Source organism: Nannospalax galili, unplaced genomic scaffold, assembly GCF_000622305.1.
Source record: "Nannospalax galili isolate Female #2095 unplaced genomic scaffold, S.galili_v1.0 scaffold902, whole genome shotgun sequence".
NCBI lineage: Eukaryota > Metazoa > Chordata > Mammalia > Rodentia > Spalacidae > Nannospalax > Nannospalax galili.
The window spans coordinates 1,323,885-1,349,515 of NW_008347814.1; the positions used below are offsets into that span (position 1 = coordinate 1,323,885).

General features: G+C 38.8%; 2 protein-coding genes across 10 annotated transcripts in view; one reads left to right on the forward strand and one right to left on the reverse strand.

Moving 5' to 3' along the window:
• Window positions 1-1,764: 1,764 nt before the first annotated feature.
• On the reverse strand, window positions 1,765-25,162 carry Saxo2 (stabilizer of axonemal microtubules 2). Of its 9 annotated transcripts, XM_029568985.1 has the most exons (5): window positions 24,969-25,162; window positions 24,751-24,798; window positions 20,521-20,700; window positions 15,191-15,393; window positions 1,765-3,328 (listed from the first exon to the last, which is right to left on the reverse strand). In XM_029568985.1, exons 1-5 carry the CDS (start codon window positions 25,004-25,006, stop codon window positions 2,385-2,387), a joined length of 1,413 nt encoding a protein of 470 aa, XP_029424845.1. In that variant the 5' UTR covers window positions 25,007-25,162; the 3' UTR covers window positions 1,765-2,384. The 9 variants fall into 9 exon arrangements, with proteins under 9 accessions (XP_029424845.1, XP_008842666.1, XP_029424841.1 ...); XM_008844444.3 differs by lacking the exon at window positions 24,751-24,798 and having other exon boundaries at window positions 24,969-25,161; XM_029568981.1 differs by lacking the exon at window positions 20,521-20,700 and having other exon boundaries at window positions 24,969-25,152.
• Window positions 25,133-25,631, forward strand: part of Efl1 (elongation factor like GTPase 1) — a 144,666-nt gene continuing 144,167 nt past the window's right edge. The window contains exon 1 of the mRNA XM_008844450.3: window positions 25,133-25,235. The gene's annotated coding sequence lies outside the window, so the exon portion shown is untranslated. The remainder of the gene's footprint in view (window positions 25,236-25,631) is intronic.

Below are 25,631 nucleotides of genomic sequence, written 5' to 3' on the forward strand. Positions count from 1 at the left end.
GAGCTGAAGGCCTGGGAAAGCATGCTACAACTCCATGGCCTATAAGGGAGACAGGACTATACACCCAGAGCATACATTACACCAGATACTGCTCTATATTCTAGTTTTTTCCCTTTTCTTCCTGCCCTTCCTGAGACTGACTGCTCATCTGAAGACTTCTCTGTGACAATCAAATCAGATCAATGAGTCTTTCTCCTCTCTGTACCTGTACAGCACACCCTGTACAGTACTGGGTGAACTAAAATGCCTAAGGTGATTGGCTGTGATAGTCTCCATTTTGGAGCTATCCTCTTAAGGTTAGCAGACTTGCCATGTATTTTCCCGTCATGCAGTACCCACACAAAAATGAGGGCAGTTCAGTGTTTGGTTTTGGGAGCAGCAGGTGTGTAGCACTAAGTTTGACTGGCCATACTCATCTATGCCATCCCGCTGTTCCAGGTTTGGCTACAATGGAGCTGCAAGGGGAGATGGTGAGATCAACGTTGGGTAGATCTGCCAGGAGCTTCAGTAGTGACTTGGAGCAGGCGCAGTTCAGACTTGTGGGCTTGCCCAGTCTGGGTGGAGGGGTGGCTGTTGCTCTTTGCTGCTGCCCACAGAAGCAAGGGAGTTCTCTCCCAAAGAAAATGGTACAGCCGGGGGTGTTTGATTCCCTACTTAGTACTGCTAAAAACAAAAACAAAAACTGCTGGGTGTGGTAGCGCACGCCTTTAATCCCAGCCCTTGGGAGGCAGAGGCAGGCGGATCTCTGTGAGTTCAAGGCCTGCCTGATTTACATAGTGAGGTCCAGGACAGCTGGGGCTACAGGGAGACCCTGTCTCAAAAAGACCCCCCTCCCCCAAAAGAAAATGGTACAGAAATGACTTCAGAAAAATCAATTTTAAAAAAATGTGAGGAATCACTTTCAATTAATTAGAAATATTTAACATTGTGAATTTCTTAATATATTTTTTAAAAAATTATGAAAATTCATTTAAAATTCATTTTACATTAAAGTAAATCTTATTCTCCCATAAGACAATCATTTATTTACAGCACTCACTTTAATTCATACGTTCAGCATTTTTAAGTGTAACATGCTATTTCCACTTCCTTGCTGGCATCATTCCTTTCCTTCCTTCTTAGCACTTATCTTTACACGTTTAGTGGTGAACAAGGTTGCTAATAGCTCACTAAGGGCTTACTAAAAGGCTAGGCTCTGCTTCTGAGCAATGACTCTGGATATGGTCATTGGGAGGAGAACTATCTAAGTTTATCCTGGAGATTTATTCAGAGCAGTAGATCCTCCCTAAACTTATTCTAGTAAGCACTTTTCCTGTTTGAAATATACTTATTCACATCAAGGTACTTACTATAAATTCTCTATTCTCTACAATAACTTCTAGATGCTTGTGAAGCTACAGCAGGTAGACTCCTCTCACAAACACACATTACTCATAAACTCAAAGCAAATTAGTGTCTTACAATCCTTGATGGAGGGTAGGTAATGAGTGTTGAATTTGTATTTATTCTTGAAAGGACAAAAATGCACAAAAAGTAACTGAGTGATTTGTTAACAATCCCTTACATTTGCACTTTTACTTTATGGATTAAAATGTTTATGATTTGATGCTACAAAAAAATTTCCATGAGGTAAGTGGAACAGATCCTTCTATAAATGAATTTACAGAGGTGTATACATGAGTGGGTTGCTTACAGTGGCAGAAATAGAAATTGATGTTATTAGAACTTGAACTCAAGTCCTCTGATTCTTTTTCTTGTCATACCACAATACCTCCTGATATCTTAAACAGAGTGAGGAGCAGAGCAGCAGACTCTGGCATTGGCAACCAAACTTGACTTGTTCTATGCTATGTAGATGTGTTGAAGTTAAAGGAAAATGAATCTCGATTTTCTTTTTTGGAAGAGAAATCAATCCTTGTATCTTCAGTTTTGATCTAGACAGTCCCAATGTGCTTGATAAATGACAACTGTTTTGTGAATAGCCATAATTATAAACAGAAATATAATATAGACTGAAGACAAGTTATTAAACAGCATGTTCAGATAAAGATGTACATTATTTAACCTTCAGAAATGCCTATTAAAGAACAATTATAACTTGGGAGATTGAAGCAGGAGAATTGGAACTTGCAGGATAGCCTTGAATACATAGGGAGACCCTATCAACAACAAAACAAAATAGTAACAACAAGGAACAATCTTGCTAAACTATCAGTACAAAATGCATTTTGGTGTTCTGATTGCAAAAAAAATTTCTAATTTTGTTTACAAATCTAAAAAATGATTTGTTATACTCTCATAACTTTTCATTATAAAAACAATTTTTGGATTTTTTCTTAAAAAACCAACATCTCACTCCATTTCTTTAAAACATTATTTGATTACTAAAAGGCTTTCACGGTAGGAATGATCTTTCGAAAGAATTTATGACCTTGGGAATTTGTATTTTCAAATATATAACCTGGAGGAGAGGGATAGCTAGCTGGGCAGATTTCCTGTTTCTTTGGTGTGTATTCTATAGAGTACATGGTAACATCATCAAGTGGAACAGAACTCTTAAGAGCAGCCTTTAAAGGTTTGCAACTCTCTGTTGGAATCAATTCATGTGGCACAAAGTGAGATCTGAAAGTGCTCAAACCATCAAATTTTCCAGATGGGTTGGGAATCTGTTGCTGATGCTTAATAAGTCCTTGACGACAACTTTCCCATGCTGGAAAGTCTTCCTTCATGGTACTTTTTCCTTGGAAAGGAATACTGTTTTTAGTTCTGTGAGAAACTGGCCTAATGGCAACAACACGGCTGGCCTGATAGGGAACATAGTCAAGATGGCTGGTACTGTTTAATTGCATGCTTCCTGTAGGAGGCACATATTCTGGTACTTTCTTGACTTCAGGTGGTGGGATTTCCCATGGTTGAAAACTTTCACGGAATTCAGTGCTTCCTTTAAATTGAGCATTTTGGGTCACTCTGGTGTAGGAAGGTCTGCAGATTTTTGCAGTTTCTCCAGTAAGACCTTGAAAGTCATTCCGGTGAGTTGTGAGATCCTCAAAAGGTTGATCAGTTGGCTTGTAAACTTCTTTTGGCCTTGCAAACTTGACTTCTAGCTGATAAGGTGCATAATCAAGACGATGGCTTGTATCACCATTAAAAGGGATTGTAGAACACTTGACCACAGGGCAGGGCTTAAAGCTTTGCCTAGGCTTTATTTCCTGAGGAACATAGTCATCCTGAAATGTAGTTGAGTTTCCAAATTTCACAGCTGGGGGATGGTAAACTTGCTCTGGTTTACACAGTTCACATTTCTGAATTTCCCAAGATCTATAATCATCTTGAAAATTAGAACAAACAAAATATTTTTAAATGCCGATGTTAACAACTATCTTCTAAGAATCATGACTGACTTCTCTCCTTGCTAAGCATCCTCTGATTTCCTTTAGGTATACAAACACTAGCATGAAGTATGAAATTTTCCTCAGGTTTATTCTTTTGTTATTCTTTTCTATCTTTTTAAAAGTTATCTCCCCCTTGAGTACACTTAATTTTTCCCTTTCAGATTCATCTGATTACATACAAGGGAGTGGCATACATAAGCTTGACTGTGACAGAAATCTAAACAGACTATGTGTAGGTGAGGACAGAATTTTAGATTATTGTCACATTTCTAGTACAAGATATTTTGTCCTGGATGGGATTTTTCACTGTAACTAACAAAATACCAAGGTCAGCTATGAAATCCAGGGCTAAAAATAAGCTTCCAAAGAGAGGAAGTCAATGCTTTGACTATGGTGCCTCATCTGCTAGACAAATTTACAAGGCCCAAACAAGTTTACAAGACAACTGATCAATCTTTTAAAGATTTTACAACTCACTGGAATGACTTTCAGGGTCTTAGTAGTAGACCTGCCTACATCAGAGTGACTCAAAATGTTCAATTTGAAGGACAGGAAATCTCAAACTTCAATGGAACTCTGAGCAAAGATACACAGCACCATAGATTATTGACTTTAAGGCATTCTCAAGAGATACAGGACCATCTAGATGCCAGGAACCTGAACTGTGTCACAAAATGTTAGGAATTAGGATGGGCTTGGTGGTACACTTAATTCCACCACTCAGGATGAAGGAGCAGGTGGATTTCTGTGTTTTAGGCCAGTCTGGTCTACACAATGAGTTGAGTCCCAGCCAGGGCTACTTAATGAGACTCTGTCTCAGAAAAAGTTTAGAATTTAGAAGTAACATCAGAGCTAACATATGAGAGTTAGAAGTTTAATACCTACAGCTTCCTTAAACCAGGGATGGAAAACTGAAGTGATTATATTTCAGTGAAGGGTTATTTAGGTTGTCTAATTTAGGGAGAAAGCTGGTAAGATGAGAAGGTTGAGAAAACTGACATCACCCTAAAGTTTTTCGTTGTGGTGGGTTTTTGTTGTTGTTTGGTCTTTTAGAGACAGGGTCTCCCTGTAGCCCCAGCTGCCCTGGAACTCACTATGTAGACCACGCTGGTCTCACTCGCACAGATATCTGCCTGCCTCTGCCTCTCTGCCTCTTGAGTGCTGGGATTAAAGGAATGTGCCACACACCCTGCACAAGTATTTTCAAATACTAAAAATTAACTTATAAAAGACAAGTTTGTACATACAAGATAATGTACTAGAATATGGACTGTCTGAGGAATGACTGCTGTACTAGTTAAATCTTGGATGTTTACTGTGTAGATACCTCCTATGAGATTTCTCTTTCATAGATATTCCTGCTGGATTTTAGACTAAATGAGTAAGCTAGTGATGATTTAGTCAGAGTGGAGACATTACCCAAGAGTAGACAATCCTTAAGCTACCAGAGACCTATGAAGCAAAGTGGCAAGAAAAGATGAGCTAGATCAAGCAGTCTTGTTTTATAATGCTGAAGTTGGAAATTAAGAGCCAGATAGAAGAATACAAAAGGATGACATGGGGTGGAGGACTATGGCAGACTGAAGTTATATTCACAACAGACTTGTAAGGAGACAAAAGTGGTTAGTAATCAGAGAAGACCAGTCAGTAGGGTAGCAACCAAAGAGGTATGAAGGAAGTGAAGACACTCTGAGAGAAATCATGTACACATGGGAGCTCTTCCCTCCTCTCTTGATAACTTTCCATTTCCAGTTCACATGAACCCTTACTTTTGCTTGAGCTACCATGAAAGAATCTCTGTTGTTTACAAACTAAAGTATGAATTATAACACTACTTTGCAGTAACTAAAAGGAAACTATGGACATTGATCAAGATCTAGGGCTCAACAATCATGCTGGGGAAGGCTTTGCTGCCAAAATGACTAAAGGAAAAACAATGCTTATTTTATGTGAATACATGAATGAATAGAAGAAAATATTTCTCCATTAACAAAGAAATTTTGGCTTTCAAAACTGAAACAAGAATCTGGAGAGTGATAAATAAGGTTTGATAGTGTACAAGTGTAGTATTACTTCTAAATGACTGAAGGAAATTCTTTTTAAGTTTCCACACCTCAGTTAACACTTAGGATTATTACAGAGATGTTGGCAAATATTTTTCTGAGACAGCCAGATAGGAATTTTTTTTTTTTTTTCAGTTTTGAGCTTAGACCTAAGTTCCTAAACATAAAGTGCCTATTGCAGCTACTCCATTCTATCAATGCAGCACAAATGCTGTGGGCAATATGGAAAGGAATGGGTGTAATTGTGTCAAAGAAGTTTTAATTTACAAAATGACATCATGGGCTGCACAAGGCCCATGGTTCATTGTTTACTTACCCTTGCTTTAAAGTTTGCAATACGTATTTCGACAAATCACAATCTATCTTCAATTAATATTATTCTGATTTACATTTACAGTTGTGCACTACTTAACCATAGGGACATACTCTGAGAGATGCATTTTTACACAATTCTTTCACTATGGGAACATCGTAGTGTTCTAAGGTGTGTATGACATGACTAGGCAATATGATCTGAGGGGACTACAGTTGTAAGTGCAGTCTACTGTGGACTGAAATGTTATGGAGAACATGACGGAGGTACAACTAAATATGCATAGCACACATCAAATTCCTACCTCCCACCTTTTGTACTGCTGTACTTTTGTATTTGGTACAAATAGTAAAAATTGTTATCATTTTTGTTCCAGAAAATTTACATTAATCTTAAGTGTATGTTTCTGGGGACTTTATTTATGAAGAACAAATTTCTGTCATACTCTACTTACCCAAAGAATTCCTTTTTAAACTTCTTGTAATGAAGGTTTACTGGTAATTCTTTTTACTCGTCTGAAAAAATACTAGTTATGCAGGGTGTTTTCAGTGAGACTTGAATGTGGTTGGCAGAATCCCTCCAGAATGCTGAGGCATTTTAAAGACGTGAGGCCAGTATCTTTTGGTTTGTATGGTTTCCACATTGTTCTCACACCTTTGCCATCTTTTGCGGTTGTTTTTGAGACAAGGTTTTGTATAGCCCAGGCTGGCCTTGAACTCCCTGTCTCCCAAGGGTGTCCTTAAATTCCTGAACTTTCTGCCTTCACCTGCCACATACTGAGCATATAGGCGTGTGCCACCATACCTGGCTTTATGTTTTTAAGTGCTTGTTTTAAAATTCTTTTCATCTTTCACATTAAGCAGTCTATGTGTTTCAAGGTGATTTTTTTTAAATTATAATTTTAATGTTTGGGTTCTTGAAGCTTCTTGGATCTATATTTTGATGTCATTGTTTTTAGAAAATTCTTTTCTATTAAATCTTCAGATAATTCTATCTTGTTTTCCCTCTCATTCTCTGGAGTTCCAAATACATGCATGCTGGGCCCATTTCAAAGTGTTCCACAGCTTTGGGTATGCTGAACTGCTGTTTGCTCTCACCATCTCCTTATACTTTGGTTTAGGTGCTTTATATTGATTTAGTTTACTGATTCCCCCATCCCTGCTTGGTTTTATGTACTCGTATCCATGAAAGGCTTTGTCATCTTGATTATGTTCTAATTTCTAGCTATTCCATTTCACATTTGTAGTTTCCACTTATGGTTATTCTGTTAATGTTTTGGACTTTCAGTCATTTTTGATTCCTTGATAGATCCAGTATCTGGGATCATTTCTAGCCTGGGTTTTCCTTTGGTGTCATGATAATCTTTTCTTTTTCCCTTCCTTCTCCTTCCCTTTTTTCTTTTATATAATTTCATTTGAAAAATATTGAATGCAGCAAGGTAAATATATCTAGAAATGAATCACATCTTTATCTTACAGAGTTTTATTTGAGTTAAAGTTGTCAGTCCAATCCATAATTGTTTGACTCTGTTACTATGCTTATGTTTAGTGTACCACCAGCTTCAAATTCCTTTGGTATCATTATCTTGTGCTCAGGTTGGAGGCTGATTTGCTGGATGGATTTTCTCAGTATCTGCTCCATCCTTAGCTTTGGCTCTTATACTTCAGATCATGTCTCTCCACATCCTAACTCTTCCCAGTAGCAGACCGATGTTGTTCAGTCTTTAGTAATGTGCTGGTGTATGTGCATAGTACCTTTGTTCTTGCCCAGCTTCAGTCTAGTCTCAGAGGCAAAGCTTTCTCTGTGTCCCTGTCCTTTTTTCTGATGTAGCACAACTGTAGTGGTTGGTCCCAAGGAAATCTCCCCCTTTCACATTAGAGGTTTTATTTTGCTTCCTATTTGCTTTTCCTATCCTCAAATTGTAACAAATATTCAATGGAGAATAATTATTATTCTCCATTGAGAATGAAGAATGGATGGTTAAGATGAGAGAGATGGCTCAATGGTTAAGAGCACTGGATGCTCTGGCAGAGGATACAAGTTCAATTCGATTCCCAGTATCTACATGGAGTTAATAAATCCAGTTCCAGGGGAATCTGACACTTCTGACCTCTTTGGGCATTGTACTACATGGGTGCACTTACATATATACAGGCAATATATTCATACACGTTAAAAAAAATTCAGTTTTCATTCATGGCTCTCCTGAAGTGGACTCATGCTTTTATTCTGCTGGTGGACCTGCAATCTCACCTTTCTAAGATTCATAAGCATGTATGATTTTATACCTGACATTTAACTGTTAGGCTGAGAACACTCTTTTCAGCCTTCTGCTTTGTACTCAGAATTTGGAAATCCTAAGACTGGCCACTGAATACATTTTTTGAATTGGTCTACTCAGAAAAAGTACATTTTTTTTGTCATTCAATGTTTTGTAACATGAAATTTTAAAAATTAAAAATTTCCCCTTATTTCTTCTTTAAAATTATATTAACTTATTCTAGCGTAGTGCTATACAGTATGTGAATTGTAACTCTGTACATAAAATATGGTTGTAGAACATCAAACCATGCTCAACACACACACACACACACAAAATCCTAAAGCTCTTGTTTTAAATTATACCTTCAATTCTATAATGCAGTTTCTCTGAAAGACATAGATCTATTTGGACTTTATATTTCTTAATTTTCATAAAATGTTTTTAAAATAATTTTTCCATTTTATGTAAATTATAAATTCTTGGTATAATATTCTAAATATCTTACTAATGTATGAAGAATTGATCTTTGAATTTTTAAAACTTATTTAATTTTATGTGTATGGATATTATGCCTGCATGTATGTAAGGGCACTCATGTCATGCAATGCCAGCAGAAGTCAGAAGAGGGGTTGGATCCCCTTGAACTGGAGTTACGGATGGTTGTTAGCTGCCATGTGGGTGCTGGGATTTGAACCCAGGTCCTCTGCAAGAGCAGCCAGTGCTCTTAACTGCTAAGCCATCTCTCCACCCCCTGATCTTTGAATTTTAATACTTAAAATTTATACTTAATGTAATGAATGTTCTGGCTGAACTTAAACTGTATCATAATCTGTTTTTTCCCACATTCTTTTTTTGTCCTGTACAACTTATCTCCTGCACTTTTAAATTAGTACAAAGTATTATTATTCTATCTATTAGAATTACACACACACACACACACACACAATTATATTGAGACAGAGTCTTCCTGTACCCTGGCTGGCCTAGCACTCGCTATGTAGACTAGGCTGGCCTCAGTCTCACAGAGATCCACCTGCTCCTGCCTCCCAAGTGCTGGTACTAAACACATGTACCATTACAGCCATCTGGCTTTCTACATTTTTAAAACAAAAATGCTTAATTTGACTTACTATGGGATCTTTCCAAATACATTGCTATTTTTCTCATTTGTAGAAATGAGTTCAATTACATTCCTTCCTTAATGCTACTGTTCTAATATATTTCATTCCCCTATTTGTTTGCAAACAGTGACTTCATAAACTCAGTATTCTTTCATCTATACATGTGATTTTTCTTTCATTCATTCATTCATTCATTCATTCATTCATTTATTCATTCATTCATTCATGTCAGGCTTCTATCTGAATCATCTTTCTCCAACTAGAAGAACTGCAATACTTTTTGTAGTATTGTTCTATTGCTAATGATTTTCAGTTTTTTTCTTAAAAAAAAATCTTTGTCCTATTTGTTGAAGGATATTTTCACTAGGTATTTTGGTATATTTAAAATTGCATGTTTTTTTTCACCTTACAGAATTTTAAAAAATGCTATTCCATTTTCTTTTGCCTTCCAAGGGTTCCACAGAAAAGCAAGGTTTAATTCTCTTACCTGAGATTTCTTTTTCATAGAACATTTAAATTTTCTTCATCACTTTTAAGAATTGTTTGGCTTTTAGCAACAGTTGCCTAAGAGTGGTTTCCTTTGTGCTTATCGATTTGGAACTTTGTTGAGCTTCTTGAATCTGTGAAATAATTCTTTCACAAATTTGGAAATTTTGTGACTATTAGGTCTTCAAATATTTCCATAGGCTTCATATTTTACTATTCACTAGAAATTGTGTACAAAAGAATCACAGAAACTAAATCATTTTCAACGGGGGACAATGTGCCCTTTTGAGTGTTAGGCAAGTAGGATGTGGGACCTATCATCTCAATACAGTATGGAATTGAGCTAGGCAGTCTTATTCTATGCTTAAATATCTCAAAGACAAGACTTGGGATGTGTTTGTGTAAGCCCTTCATTCTTGCTGGGGTTTTATCTACTAAACATCTACTCTCAAGTAAGGTTGTGGGAGGTTTCTTGGGAATTTTTTTGCTCAGTCTCTCAGTTCACCGTTCCACTATAAACAGTGGAAGTCCCACAAGGAAAATCAGCCATCCACACTGGGGTCGTCCTAGCTTGTGACTCGTACTGGCTCACATATCAAGTGGTTCACTAAGCTTATCTTTTCCATAGGCAAAGTGACTCTGCCTAAGCCAAGTTCAATCCTCAGCCTAGACTTAGACTTGACAAATATTGTCACAGAATCGGTTGGTCATTATAGCTCATCTATGAAATTTTAATTCTTTGAACAGCTGTCTGCATTAAAAATACTTTAAACTTCATATTTTTAAGTTATTGCAATAAAAGCAATGATTTTTCTGCCACCTACATCTTATCTTCAGAAGAACTTGTAAGAATTTGTAATGGAACCAAGCACAGCAGCACATACCTAAAATGCCAGTATTTGGGAGAAGGCTACAAGAGGACAAGTAGCTCAAGGTCATCCTCAGCTACACAGCAGTTTTCAGGCCAGCCTAGGTTATATGCAACCTTGTGTAAAAAATAATTTATAATGGCTGTATTTCCAATATGGTCTCAACTTCCATTTATGAAACTTTATCCCAGTTTTTGAGCCTTGAATCCCTCTGGTTCTCAGCAGGTTCCTCCCTCCACCTGTTTTATGAACTTTTGCTCACTTCATACCAGCTTTTGGGATATCCTTGTTCACCCTATATATGAATAATCACTAATCTCTGGTACATTTCTAGGGTAGTCTGAAGTGATATATTACCAAGTATACTGTGTTTTGACACAGGTCCTTCCTGTGTTAACCCAGGCTAGACTATGTAGGGTAGGCTGACTTTGAACTTATTCTCTAATTTCAGCCTCCTAAATGGTGAGATTTCAGATATATTACACAACATTCAAGTTCCAAGTACAAATTCTTGAGGCACTGACTGCTCCAATTTTCTAGTGAATTATGTTCTCCCATGTGATATATTAATTTCAAATATAACTAGTATTTCATTATATTATTGCATTTCCTCCCCTCAATTCAACTATAAAGATACTTTTTAGGGTTGACAAGATGGCTCATTGGGTAAAGGCACTTGCTGCCAAGCCTGACAATCTGAATTTGACCTCCAGGACCCACATGATAGAAAGAAAAAAATCTGCCTCCCATAAGTTGTGCTCTGACCTCCATATGCACACCCGTGCACACAATGATTCCCAGCACCTTGTTAACATGGCATCTTAACAATCATCAGTAACTCCAGTTCCAGGGGAATTCACCACCCTCTTCTAATCTCCACGGGCACTGCATGAAACAGATGCACTTACATACAAGCAGGCAATATACTCATACATACACACAGAACAAAAATAAAATTATATAAAAATATTTTTAAAATAATGGTGAAATGATAATATAGCTAAGTGAATTAACATATCTAACGTCTCATAGTTGTCCATGTGTGTTAAAACCCAAAACTTACTCTTAACGAAGCTCCAGTACACAATGTAAAAATCATTAACTGTATTTACATCACTAAGTATCTACATGTAGAATGTAGTCATTATGACACAATTAAATCTCCAGACTTATGCATATGACTGCAATTTTATGCCCTTTGCACAAAATTTCCCTACTTCCTTTACCTCCCTACACCTGGCAACCATCATTCTGTTCTGTGTGTCAATCTAGTCAACATTTTTAGATTTCTTATGTAATTCAGACAAGCATACAGTTGTATAAAATTATCTTCAGGCTGGGGGCTGGAGAGATGGCTCAGCAGTTAAGAACACTGACTATTCTTGCAGAAGACTCGGGTTTGAATCCCAGCACCCACATGGCAGCTATCAACTGTCTGTAACTCCAGTTCCAGGGGATCCGACAGCCTCTTCTGTCCTTCGTGGGCACTGCATGACACGGGTGCACTTACATGCAGGTACACATGCATACACATAAAATAAAAATTTTTTAAATTAAAAAAATTACCTTTTGGCTACATCTATTAACATATACATAGAACAGAAAATGCACTTGTTTTAGACTTGGGCTCCATTCCCAAGCACTCATTTAAGGAAATGTCATCTCAAGCACTTATATAAAGGATTTCGTTTTTCTACCCTCTCTCTCCACATATATGTGCACAGTATCATGGTTATTGTTAATAATGCTAGAATGAATATAAGAATGCATTTACCTCCTTGAGATATTGATTTCATTTCAGGTATCAATCTTGAGATGGTACTGCAGGATCATAGGGAAGTTCCTTTTTTTTTAAAATTTCCTAAGAATTTCTAAATGGTTTTAAATAATGCCTATATCAATTTGCATTCCTATAAAGAGGAATACAGGGGTTCTTTTCCTCTTACCCACAATTATTTTCTTTCACCTTTTGATAATACTCAACCAAAGGATGTGAAGTGTTATCTTAATTTGTGATTTGCATTTACCTGACTGATCTTGGGATTTTGATTATCTTTTCATGTACTTGTTGGCTGTATATATCTTTGAAGAATGTTGATTCAGACCCACTGGCCTGTCTTAAATTGTTTTGTTGTTCTTTTTGTCATTGCATCAATACCTTATACATTTTGATTCTTAACTTAGCCTTATCTGATAAATGGATTGCAAACTTATTTTCCCAATCTATAGGACGTCTTCTCATTTCCTGCTATGTAGCTTTTTAATTCGCTATAATCCCACTTACCTATTTTTTTCCTTTGTGCTTTTGACACCCCATTTTTTTAAAAAATCATTTTCAAGTCAATGTTTTCTTTTTTTTTTTGTTTGCTATTTAAATCTTTAAACATTTGTGTCAACTTTTGTGTGTGGTATAAGGATCCACTTTTACTTTTTGCATGTGGATATCCAGTTTCCCCAACACCATTTACTGAAGAGACTATTTCTTTCTCCATGTTAAAGACAGGCTGGCTGTAAATGTTTGGATATACGTTTGAGCTCTTGAGTCTGTTTCATTGGTCTATGTATCCATTCTTTTGCTGACACTATTTTGATTACCATAGCTTTGTAATATAATTTGAAATTAGGAAGTGTAACGCCTCCAACTTTGTTCTTCCCAGGTTTGTTTTAGCTAATTAAATTCTTCCATGGTTCTGTATGAATTTCGGAATTGTTTCTTTTTCTGTGAAAATGTCCCTGAAATTTTGATAGGGATTGTGTTCAATCTGGTTTCTTTCAGATATTATGGACATTTCAATGATATTAATCCTTCCTATGCATGAATACAAGAGTTTTCCATTTATTTGTCTTCTTGAATTTCTTTGATCAATGTTTTACAGTTTTCAGGGTATGGATCTTTTTCTTCCTTGGTTATTGGTTGTAAAATTCCCAAATATTAACAACCATTCTCCAATCTAGATCTCGGTATTCTATGTAATAGCACAAAGAGTCATTCTGAAGGTATTGATATATCAAGTCATACAGTGACCTAGTTTCAAAATCCACATTTTAATACAAATGCATTTCTAAGGTGAGGCTGCTGGGGGCAGACACATGGTATTGCTGTTGCCTCCTGTTGGGAAGATCTAGGAATACTATACCGTGTGTGTGTGTGTGTGTGTGTGTGTGTGTGTGTATGTATGTAGTGTGTTGCTTATATGTTCACAGCATCAGGAGACACCAATATTAACTGTTCTTTTTCATATATACAAAATGAAAATCTTTCTATGGGTCTATGAAAGGTAAACTAAAGTCATTTTCATGGATGATCTTTTATGCCAAGTTCTGTACAACAAATACTAAGCATATTAATAAATGTGTTCAGTAATTTCTATGTGCTGTATTTGATTATACTTGTTTACCATATTCATAGTCTTCACAACTTATTCCTTCTACAGTACTGTATGTGCTCAGTTCTAAAAACCAGAAAAAAAAAGATTCCTGACCTCCCTAGTGAATAGGCTTATAGATCATAGAATATTGGTACCATGTATGCACCCATGTAATGGGTAAATTTTGTTATAAGCATACATTTGGCTATTACCTAATTAAGGTATGAATCATTTATGTAGCTGTAGGTGGCATCACTCTTACAAAAACTTTTTATATTACAACATACACATTCAGCTATTTCACATAACTACTGGACAGAATGTAAGCCTGCATATACAATTACCTTGCTAATGAAAGAAAATATAGTGAATATCAAGATGGCCTGTTTCTAAATCTTCCAAATGTAACAGAACATTTTTTTTTTTTTTTTTTTGTCTTTTTGAGACAGGGTCTTCTTGTAGCCCCAGCTATCCTGGAACTCACTATGTAGACCAGGCTGGCCTCGAACTCACAAAGATCCATCTGCCTCTGCCTCCCAAGTACTGGGATTAAAGGCACGCGCCACCACACCCGGCATAACAGAGCATTTTTAAAGTCACATGAGTATGGGGGAAGAAACTGATCATATATTGGCCACCTCTTACTCCTCCAAGTTGGCTGCTAGCAACACAAAGGAATACTCACCCTTCCTCAATGCTGGAAGTCTTAGAGGAACAGGTCCTCTTGGTCTCCCAGCACCGTCTGTCAGGTGGATGGATACACTTACCTTATTCTGATGTATCACATCAAGAATTGTTTGCTCATAGATGAAAGCTTTATCCTCCACTGTAGCCTTTATTAGTATGAAAGTAGCATTCAGGTTCTCAATCTACTAATTCTTTTGCTTTATAGGTTGGTTTAGAATTTGAAGAGTTGCTATTTTACCTTTTCAAAGACCCCACCATTCTCTGCACTGTCAACTCATTCTATTATAGGATAGAAAAAACAGTGCTAACTAAATATGACATAAAGTGACAAATGTAACATAAATCCTTGTTTAGTGGCATCCTTTGCTTATAAAACGCTTTAAGATACAGACAACCAATTTAGGGGCTAAATTTAGAAAGTCCAAATCTCTTAACTATCCACCTGGAAATTTTTTGTTGTTGTTCTATTTTTCACTAAACACCATTTTGATGAAAGAAAAGAAAGTTCTTTCCTAAACCTCAGTGGCTAAATATTGCAATAGAGCAAAAGTACAATTTGATTTTTTAAAATGGCAAAGCTAGAAGTTTTAGGGTTTCTGGCTCCTTCAGTTTTGCAATGGCATGTTACCTTTGTAAGTTGGGACAGTGTCCAACTTTCCTTTTTTAACTTGTTGTCTTTCCACAGGCCGGACTATTACCACAGGCTGCACTTTGTAAGAATTAAAATCCCGTTTGTAGGTAGTACCAAGATCAATCTTCCCCTCTTTGGGTTTATATTCTTCTGGCATGTGGCGAGGTTGTTTGACTATTTCATAAGGACGATAATCTGACCTGAAATATACATATATAAAACATAGCCTCACCAGTTCTGATATTTCAGTACTGAAAGCTTCAGTTTTGTCTTACCCAAACAATCTTAAGATATTAAAATGGTAACAATTGGCTATCTGAAACAAGAAATTGAATTCCTTCATAAGATCCTATCCAATGACTAAATAGCTTAAGTATCAAAATCTTAGCTTTCAAGAAACAAAAAAATTCTCAGTTATTTTGATCTTAAGTGAGTAAAGTTGTCAAGTACATAAATTTATCGAAATCTCAGGTGACAGATTTGATGAGCTGGCAAAGTTTCCACTCAGTCAAAAGCTAGTTTCACCTACAGAGACTGCATGTAGGCATTCTTTCTTCTTATGGAAGCCATGGTATCTTCCTGCTTATTGTTAAAATGATCACTACCTCTGGCTGATAGTATAGATGTATCACTCATTTTTTGGATTTCTCAGAATTCCTTACCATGGATGGAAATGAAGTGGTAATCTAGCCACCCTAGTCATTATATAATATTCTGTGACAGAAGTGGTACTGCAGGTCCTGAGATATTCCAATGGAATAGAGAAAAGCAGAGATTCAAGGCTAACTTAACTCCTGGGTCCAAATCTTGGCTCTGTCATTCTGCTGCATGATCTTGGATAACTTAGCCTAAATTTACTCACATATAAAGTAGGCTAATAATATCATCTCACAGAGCTATTTAAAGATATACATGTACTTAGAAGGGAGGTTGGCATATGGTAAGGACAAAATGTTAGCTACTGCTATTCACTTTCCTAAGTCTCACAGATTACTTTTAAATCTGGATTGTGTTGGTCATCTCACTCACTTTATTATTAAACTTGCATGAATTATATTTGCTGTATGTGTCCATAAGCTCAAAAAAAAAAAAAAAAACCCTCACCAAATCTCTTTTCCCATTTATAACTTCTTAGGCTGGTTGACTCCATTTTTTCACTACTTTCAACCACCTCTTCATTCTACGTCAACCTGATTCCTAGCATTGTCATCTCCCTCATAGTTCTAAGGTTCAGGATAATTCCCATTTGATTAAGTCCATTAGATATCTTACTTGAACTCTCCAACAGTAAATGTCATTATTCTACTTCTAGTAAAGTCTCCCTTCCTGACTTCTAATTTCTTCTCCGTTTCCCAGGCAGCTTTATCTGCCTCTTCTAAACCATTAAGCAAATGCTGAGTTCCTCAAAACCTGCAACTTCACTTTCTTATCCAATGTTCACTCTTGAAGGACATATAAAAATGATTCTTAGATTTGCATCTCAGCTTAGATCTCTTCTCTGAGCTCCATAACAGTATCTAGACGGCCTCAGATACTCAATGGCACCTCAAAACTCAATATGCTGCAAACCAAATTCACTATCTGCCCACAACAAATGCAGTCTTTTTATTCCTTTATGTTAGTGAACAGCACCATATTTTTAACTTATAGTCAGAAACCTAGGACCCAAACCATTACTCCTTATCTCCCTCCTATATTCAGTCCCTCATCAACTTCTGCCAACTTTGCCTCCCACGTGTATGTATGGAATGTAAAATGTCTCCCGCAGGCTCACATATTTGAACATGTGGTTCCCGGCTGGTTGTACTGTTTTGGGATGTTGTAGAATCTTCAGAGTGTGACCTCACTGGGAGGTAAACCTTGAGTATAATAGCCTGACCTGATTTAAGCAGAACTCTGCCTCTTGGTTAGAACTGTACTAGTTACTTTTCTGTTGCTGTGATGAAATACTATGACCAAGGAAACTTATAGAAGGAAGGGTTTATTTGGGCTTAGGCGCAATTCTAGAGGGATAAGAATCCACCATGGTGGGGGAAGAACGACAGGAGGCAGCTGGAGCAGAAAGCTGAGAGCTCACATCTTCATGGACTCACAGAAAGGAGAGAGAAGGAGCAACTGGAAGTGCGGCAAGCCCATTAATTCTCAAAACCTGCCTCCAGTGATGTGCTTCCTCCAGCTAGGGCACACCTTCTCAAAGTTCCATGACTTTCCCCAATGGGAAGTCCCACCAACAGGAACCATATACCAGGTATTCAAATACTTGAGGACAGTACTCCAAAACCACTACAGGCACCATGTGAGAAGCTGCCACTCCAAGTATCTACTGACATGCCTTCCCTGCCTTGATGGACTGCTACTTTCTGTAACTGGAAGCCAAATTAAATTTTCTTCTTTAAGTTGCTTCTTTCAGATATTTTATCAAGAGTGATGAGAAAAACAATACAGTATCTCTTAAATTTAATCACTTTTCTCTATCTCTACTCACACCATGATATTCATAGCTTTCCTTAAAATTCACTGAAATTATCTTATTAGTTTCATAATCCAACTTACCTACATCCACCTTAGTCTTCTCTCCAATCTTGTCTCCATAGGTAATTCTTACCTGATCAGGTTATTCTTGCTCCCACTTCCTGAGCTGCCCCCCTTATCTTCCTTACATCCCTACTTCACCTCTATCTAAGATAAAACTAACAGAAAGGAACTCTTAAATGCTTTTTATTGCTAAGGACATAGAACAGAATATGACCAAAAGGCTCTGGCTGGTCACCTTCACTAGCCTCAACACAGCACTTATTTTCTATGCTCCACCTTACCATCATTGCGTTTTCTATGGATGTGCTTTTCTAGTATTTGCTAGTATGGTTTTATGTGCTACTCTGCCTATAATGTATTTCCTTCTCTTAATCCAGTTAACTACTTACTATTCTTTGGATTTTGTCTAATTTTTCTTATCCCATTGAAAGTCTCTGAGTCTAGCTGTTAAGGTTCTCATGTCTATCTTTCATAGACTTTATCAAGGCTACAACTTTAGACTTATTTTGGGTAATGTTTTTGATTTCCTCCTCTACTAGACTGTTAAAATCTGACAAGAGAATCATGAAATTTTGTTCACACTGTATCCAGGTGCTTAGCACAGTGTCTGATCCTTAATAAATACTTAACAGGTATTTGTTTAATAGGTAAATAGAAATCACATACCCTTCTTCTCAAGTTTCTCTTTGCTCCTCCCAAATATTAACTACTGGGGAATAGGCTAACGTGCAACCAAGATATCAACTATTAGGGAAATCAGGAAGAGAAGGACAGAAAGCTTAGAAGCCTCCGTTTCTGATTAGTTAAGTGGTAGAATATATACCCCTACGCCTGGGGATGTAGATCAGCTGGTAGAGTATTTGCCTAAGATGCATTCAGCCCTGGGTATGATCCCCAGCACCAAATAAACAGGGCATGGTGGTACAAGCTGATTTATTCCAGCACTAGTGAGGTTGAAGGCAAGAGGAATAGTTCATTCAAGGTCACACATGGCTACTTAGTGAGATTTAGGCTAGCTTGGGATACATGAGATCTTCTCTCAAAAAGGAAACACAACCCAAGAAGAAAGTGTACCTTCAAATCCAAAGCAACTTTCTGTGGCATAGCAGTAGAGGGTTCGTGTGCTTTGGTCATCTGATTTATGATTTATTTTATTTTGTCTTTTTTTTTTGAGACAGGGTCTCTCTGTAGCCCCAGCTATCCTGGAACTCACTATGTAGACCAGGCTGGCCTCAAACTCACAAAGATCCACCTGCCTCTGCCTCCCAAGTGCTGGGATCAAAGGCATGCACCACCACGCCCAGCGGTGATCTGATTTATCCCAAAACATTTGGTATGTCCAGAATCCTACACCTTAAGGGCAGACTTCCTGTCAATTCTGACAGTCACCTAACTGTGCTATGATCATAATGCTCTGAAGGATCAAGTCTTGTACAAGTTCAGACATCTGTTCCTTTTGGTCTCTTCCTGCATCATAGCCTAAAATGGCACCTTATTCTTTATACTATAGCAAAATTACCTTTCTACCTCCTAGCCAACATGATCAGCTCGAGGGAGTCAAGCAAGAATTCTAAGCTCCAGCTTTTAGAATGCTGGGTTCCTACTATATGGTAGCAGGTATCGTACCAGATTTCTGAAAATAGAGTACTAAGAAAAACAGACACACTGCTGACATGGAACAATGAAACAATACACCAAGATGTTTTAAGAATTTACAATGAGGAATTTTACTTAGATGAATAGGTAAGTAAATAAGGTAAGGCTGTCTGAGAGGACATTCAGTTGGGATTTACAGACTGAATGACTATTAACTAAGATGGAAGGAAAATTCCTGGCAGAGAAAGTAAACATAGGCAAATAGGGAATAAGTCATACAGGAATTATGGAAGGGCTTAGGTCTATGTTAAACAACAGAAAAGTTTCAGAGTATTTAAATGACAGTCATGATAGGATTAAATAAGCTGTTGGATAGCCATGTCCTCTGAATGGCAAGCAAATAGATAGATGCCTTCTCTAGCTTCTCTCCTGTTCACTCCAAACTGTTTGAGCCCTAAGACTCTCTGTAGAAAGGGCGGGGCAGAGGTAGACAGTCACCCCTCCCACCCAATCAATCAGCCTTAACTGTATGAGGGGAAGACACTAAGGGGAGACACCTGGAGAGCTAGAGAGGAAGAGGGGGGCTTTGCCATCTTGGGACGCCTGCAGATCTGGAAGGCTCAAATGAGATGTAAGGAAAAAAAGCCCTCGGTTGTCTATACCTTTGTAAATACCTCTTACCATGATATGCTGTATTAGCAAGCCCAAATAAATATCTTTATTCCCTAAACTATAATTTGGAGGAACATTGTGTCAGGTGGTCCTGGGAACGGTGGGAGGAGAAGGCTGAGAGCCTACAGGCCTCCCAGAAGTAAATTCGACTTACATATGCATTTTTAAAAGTTCACTTCGGTAGGCTAAAGTATTGAAAGCCAATCAGAAATTCAAAAACTAGATCAGACACACACACTAATTAGAAAGCAGGGTCATTCCCATAGGTGGTAGTAACAGTGCAAAGTACACAAATATGAAATACTATTGGCAATCAAAAAAAATCAATAGAACTTATTTTCCTTTTTCTTCTCTTTGCCAAAGCAACTTACTTTTCATCTTTCTGGTTTTCTCAAGGCGTAACTTAGTTTCCCGCTTCTTAAACTAGTTCACCTTAAATAAACTAACTAGTTACATTTAAATAGTAAGAAAACTTTATTATGACCAGAATAGTTGAGCAAAAAATAAAGTTTCTCAATATTTACTTAAATGTAGTTACTCCTTCCATTTTACCATGGTATGTTCGAAATTCTTGCTTGGGTTTAAGGCTCTGAGGTGGAGGAATATTACCGTATTTTGGATATTTTTCCAAATATTCAGTTGTGGGGCAAGATATGCCAGAATGTTCATAAATCCTTGTGGTTCCATGTGGACAATGATGCCGCCTGTACAAACAAATAAACTGAAAAATTATTTTGTGTTTAAAATCTTTTGTGTGGTTATTGCATTTAAATAAGAATCTCAAGTGAACGCCTAATTTCTAAACTCGAACAGGTTTACCCTCTACACTGATGTTTATAAAAAATAGTGAATAAATTACAGTATATCCTTATGTGGTAGAAATTGGTTTTGTTCAAAAAAAATTTCATGTCTTTTTATGTCACTGAAGCTGCAAAGCTAAAAATCAATTTCCCAGATGTCTAGCAGGCAGGTTTTATGACATGTACTTAAGTGATTCAGAACATAGCTACAAAAGGAAACTGGAGAACATAACACGTTTTCTTAGTATGGATCATCACTGAGGCAGAGTGGTTGGCAGTTGTTAGGCAGTATCCTGGTTTGCAAGGTGATATCCTCATTTGACAACTTCCTGACCTCAGTCGAGTTCAGGAAGCTTCTAACTCTGTTGCAGTTTTCTGATTGTGGTAGAGGTAGTGATCCCTTGATAGTCTAGTTCTATGGTAAGACTTTGGGATATTTTTCTGGAAGCTTACTTTGAAAGCAGTTTTATATGGCAGTGGTACACACCTTGGTGCCAGCCTGCTGTACATAGTGAGTTCCAGGCCAGTCAGGGCTACATAGTGAGACTCTGTCTCAAAACAAAACTCATTTTTAGTCCCTCCGAGTTATAAAATCATATGTGCAATATGTGTACACATATATGTGTGACATTTTTAATCAATGAAAAAAACACATAATGCAATGATGGTCCCATGAGATATCACCTAGTAACATCATAGCCACCTTCATACAGTGACTAAATCACCTAATGAGTTCTCAGTACCTACCCTTGTTCTTTTTTTTTTTGGTCTTTTTGAGACGGTCTCCCTGTAGCCCGAACTGTCCTGGAACTCACTATGTAGGCCAGGCTGGCCTTGAACTCACAGAACCGCCTGCTTCTGCTGCCCATGTGCTGGCATTAAAGGTGTGCACCACCACACCTGGCACTACACTTGTTCTTAAGTAATTCAGGACTATCAAACTATAGTGGACAGTTGTTAAAGATAAATGAGGCTGACTTTTATGGATGGCTGTTGAAGGATAGTAAAAGACTGTAAATAGTTTTAAAAGTAGGCTACAGAATAGTATATACAGTATGCTTTCTCCTTTTTAAAAATTAATTTTAAAAACCATGTATGTACAACAAGTCTTCAACATTTGTTGTCCAAGGTAGACAGGACTGAGGTTTTTCACTATTATATGTATTCAATTCTACAATTAGAGATAAAACTTTAAAAATTCACAGATACACAAAAAGCCAAACAAGTCATATCACATCATTATAAAGGGTTTGATATTATTTAGCCATGAGGAAGGTTAATAACAGAAGCTTAGATAAAGCTGAACCTTGAGAAATATGTACGTTCTGCACATGAATTTGAGTCAACTTAAGACACTTAAACCCAGTGAATTCTAAGGAAGAAAATTTAAAAAGTCAGTTTCTTTGCTTGGGTTCCAGACATGAAGAACTATACACATGCAAGAATAAAGAGGGTGCTTAAGAAAAGTCAAGGGATTTGGGAAAGCCTGCTGAAAACCAGGCTCACAGAAAGTGCTGAGTGACTGAGTTCTGTGCAGGGTCCAAGGAGGAAGGTACACAGATCATGCAAGCATAAAGGTTCTGGTGCAGCTGCACTGATTTACAAAAAAAAAAAAAAAAAAAAAAAAAAAAAAAAAAAGTCAAAGCTCTGCAATTTGTCGCTTTTTATTGTTCAAGAAAACAATGCATTCACTTTATAACATATCAAATAATGTTGACAAGTTATAAATGAAAACAACAGAAATTTCCTTCTGTTTTATAGCTTTGCTGGAGGGTATAGGGGTATAGCTATTAACACCTGTTAAGTGTCCCTAATGGGAGATCAAAAGCAGTTGTCCTTTGGGCCTGTAAGAGGGAAAAGGCAGTATTACTGTTAGAATATGAAATGTTCGCACACTGCATCATTGTACCTCTGCTGATGGAACCCTTTTAGGAGGCTATGAAGCTTTGGAGAGCTAGGGGCCTCACTGGCATAGGAATTAGGTGGCTAGGGCCTTTAAAGGTTATAGCCTGGCCCCGGATTCCAAAGGCTTTCTACTTGGAAAATGACCTGCATTGACTCATATTCCAGAGCCAAGAACTCCATCATATCTTTTTTGCCATGTACTGCATTCTCTGAAACTGTAAACCAAAATAAACCTTCCCTCCCTTGTTTCTACCAGGGGCTGCTATCACCATGATGCAAATGTATCTAAGAGATGATCTGGAAAGAAAAATAATAGGTAAAGATCTCTCTTCCCTTCCCACAAGACAGGAGGCAAAAGATGAGGAAGGCATTCTGAAGAGTGAGGAATCCTTGCCCTATTCGGAGACAGTGTCCAAAGAAGTGGTCACATTTGAAGAAGTTAGCTGAGTATAGCAGTAACCCTCTAACACTACCTTCTAGCTTTGTTACCTGTTCTTGGATCTCATTTATAAGAATACAAGCAGCAGAGGTACCACTCCTTAAGGAACTAAACTACAGCGCAGGATATTTCAGTGGAAATCATTAGCAATGTTCAAAGCTTGGAGGGGCCGCCTCTTACATCAGCACTGTCTCAACTCTTTGGATCATTATCTTAACTGAAGAAGGGGAGCCCTCAACATAAGAAGATTGCATTTCCTGATGGCCAGATGGGAAAAGAACCTAGGCTGGCATGTGCTCAGTTGTGGATGGCTCATCTACATCAACTTCCCACCACTCAAAGCTCAGGAAACTCAGAGAAGGAGGCAGAAAGAATGTAAGAGCTGCCAAATGGGGAAGGAGATCTGTGAATGCTGACTTCTGGAGATAACATGGCTGTTGCTCAAATCCACTCATAGCAGCTGTGGTTACCTGCACAAGATCTGTACAAGATCAATTCTAGTCAACATTCCAGCATGGGTGGGAGAGGGGCCCCTCCCCTATCAGAGGAGGTATCAAAAGGATGGTTGCTCAGGGAGGGGGAGTCACTCTCCTTTGGGGATGTGGCTGCTAGTAAGTTACTCATGCCCCTACTCATGCCACAAAGGAGAGGGGGAGTCACTCTCCTTTGGGGAGTGGATGGCCACACACCCATGTGCATATGGGCAGCACTCACTAATTGGACTTAAGAGAATAACTGATAACAAAAAGTAAAAACAAAGAGGACATGAAATTGGGAGGGAGATGGGGGTGAGGGGCACCAAAGGGGGAGTTGTGGGTGTGTCTCAATATCTACATTGAATAAATGTATAGAACTTTCAAAGAATAAAAAATTATTTGGGGGGGGGTCTTTTTAAGACAGGGTTTCCATGTAGGCCCAGCTGGCCTGGAACTCACTATGTAGATCAGGCTGGCCTTGAACTCACAGAGATGCGCCTGCCTCTGCCTCCCGAGTGCTGGGATTAAAGGCGTGTGCCACCACGACCGGCAACAAAAACATTATTTTAAAAAAGAATTTAGGTTGGCTATAAATTAAGATTAAAATAGAATTACATGTATTTGCAGATGCACATAACAAGTGATCTTTCAATCTATACCTACATACAAACGATGTTTACTATGAAAAGGACAGAGAAACGACTTTCCATCAACATGTACTGTAGGCAGTTTCCCTTAGAAAGGGATTAGTTATACCAAAGACAGTATTCATATTTATTTAACTAATATTGATCTAATCCTTGGGTCAACAGTGAAGCTGAGGAAAGAGAGGACTGTGTTTACTGGTGGTGGATGGTTGTTAGGCAGAACTTAGAATGCCAACTCTGAGCCTTCAGGGTGGTGGCCTGACCTCCGAGGGAGCGCTGCCTGGATAGAATGAGAATATAGTCTGCTTTAGAGGATGGAAAGCTGGAGATGGAAGTCTAATGTGGGCGGCAAACTAAAGGCCTTGCACACTGTTCTTTTCAATTAATCCCCGGATTTTGGAGGCGGGGTGGGGGTGGGGGCATGAACTCTAAGGGTCGGACCCCAGCCCATCCATCACTTACCACCATGATTCCACATACGCCTTACCTGACCGGGTCAATATCTGTTTGAATCCAAGGACAGGAAGCCTCCGGGCTACAAAGAAGAAAAGTTTAACCCCGGGAGCCAGCGAATAGCGAGGGAGGGCGGCGGGGGCGAAGCCCGGGCGTCGCCGGGCCGGTGTCCCTTCAGGGTCCCCAGCCGGCCGCGTCCGTGAGGTCAGTAGGGCTCGCAGGAGGGCCGCAGACATACCAGCGGTTCCTTACCCGCAGGTGCAAATCTGACACAGACACCAGCTTCTCATGCTGTCCGCTCCAGCGCTCTCCTCAGCAGCGCCTCGACTAGCGATCCTCACTGGAGCAGCGCCTCCCGTTGTCAAGGCGATCGCGGGATTTCCACTGGAGACCGGCGAGGCGCGGCTTCCGGTGGCGTCCGAGGCGCGCGGGGGGGTCAGAGGTCGTGCGCCCGCAGGCCCCGCCCCCCGGCGCTCGTGATTTCCGGCCTGCGCTTCTCTCCGCGCTGGAGTCAGCTTGGTGAGGCGCGGAGCCCTTGAGAGCGGCACGCGGGGGGCGCCAGCGGACCGGACGGGATGGGGGTGGGGACTGGGTGGCCGCGGCGGCAGGGCGGAGCTTGGGCCGTGCGGGGTGGGGGTGGCCTCCCCGGGGAAACCCGGGAGCCTGGGCGGGGAAGGAAGAGCGGAGTTGGCCAGCGGTTTCCCTTTGGTAGATGTTCCTTGCACCTGTTTGCCTCGTAATCACGTGACTCCAAACTTTCTGGGCACTCTGGGCAGTCCCAAGTCACCTCGCCTTTGGGCCGCCTAACTTAAGGAGAGACTTGCAGAGAAGTGAAGAGGGCATGCGGAGATGTCCGCCCATCCCGCGGTAGTCTTTGACTCAAGTTAATTAGTGCGCTGGTTTGGCATGGTGTCA

Coding starts and splice junctions, on each gene's coding strand:
- Saxo2 (XM_029568985.1), bottom strand. CDS start 25,006: ATGAGAAGCTGGTGTCTGTGTCAGATTTGCACCTGCGG. Junction 24,799..24,968: donor TGTCAGATTTGCACCTGCGG/GTAAGGAACCGC, acceptor TCTTCTTTGTAG/CCCGGAGGCTTCCTGTCCTT. Junction 20,701..24,750: donor ACAGATATTGACCCGGTCAG/GTAAGGCGTATG, acceptor TTGTTTGTACAG/GCGGCATCATTGTCCACATG.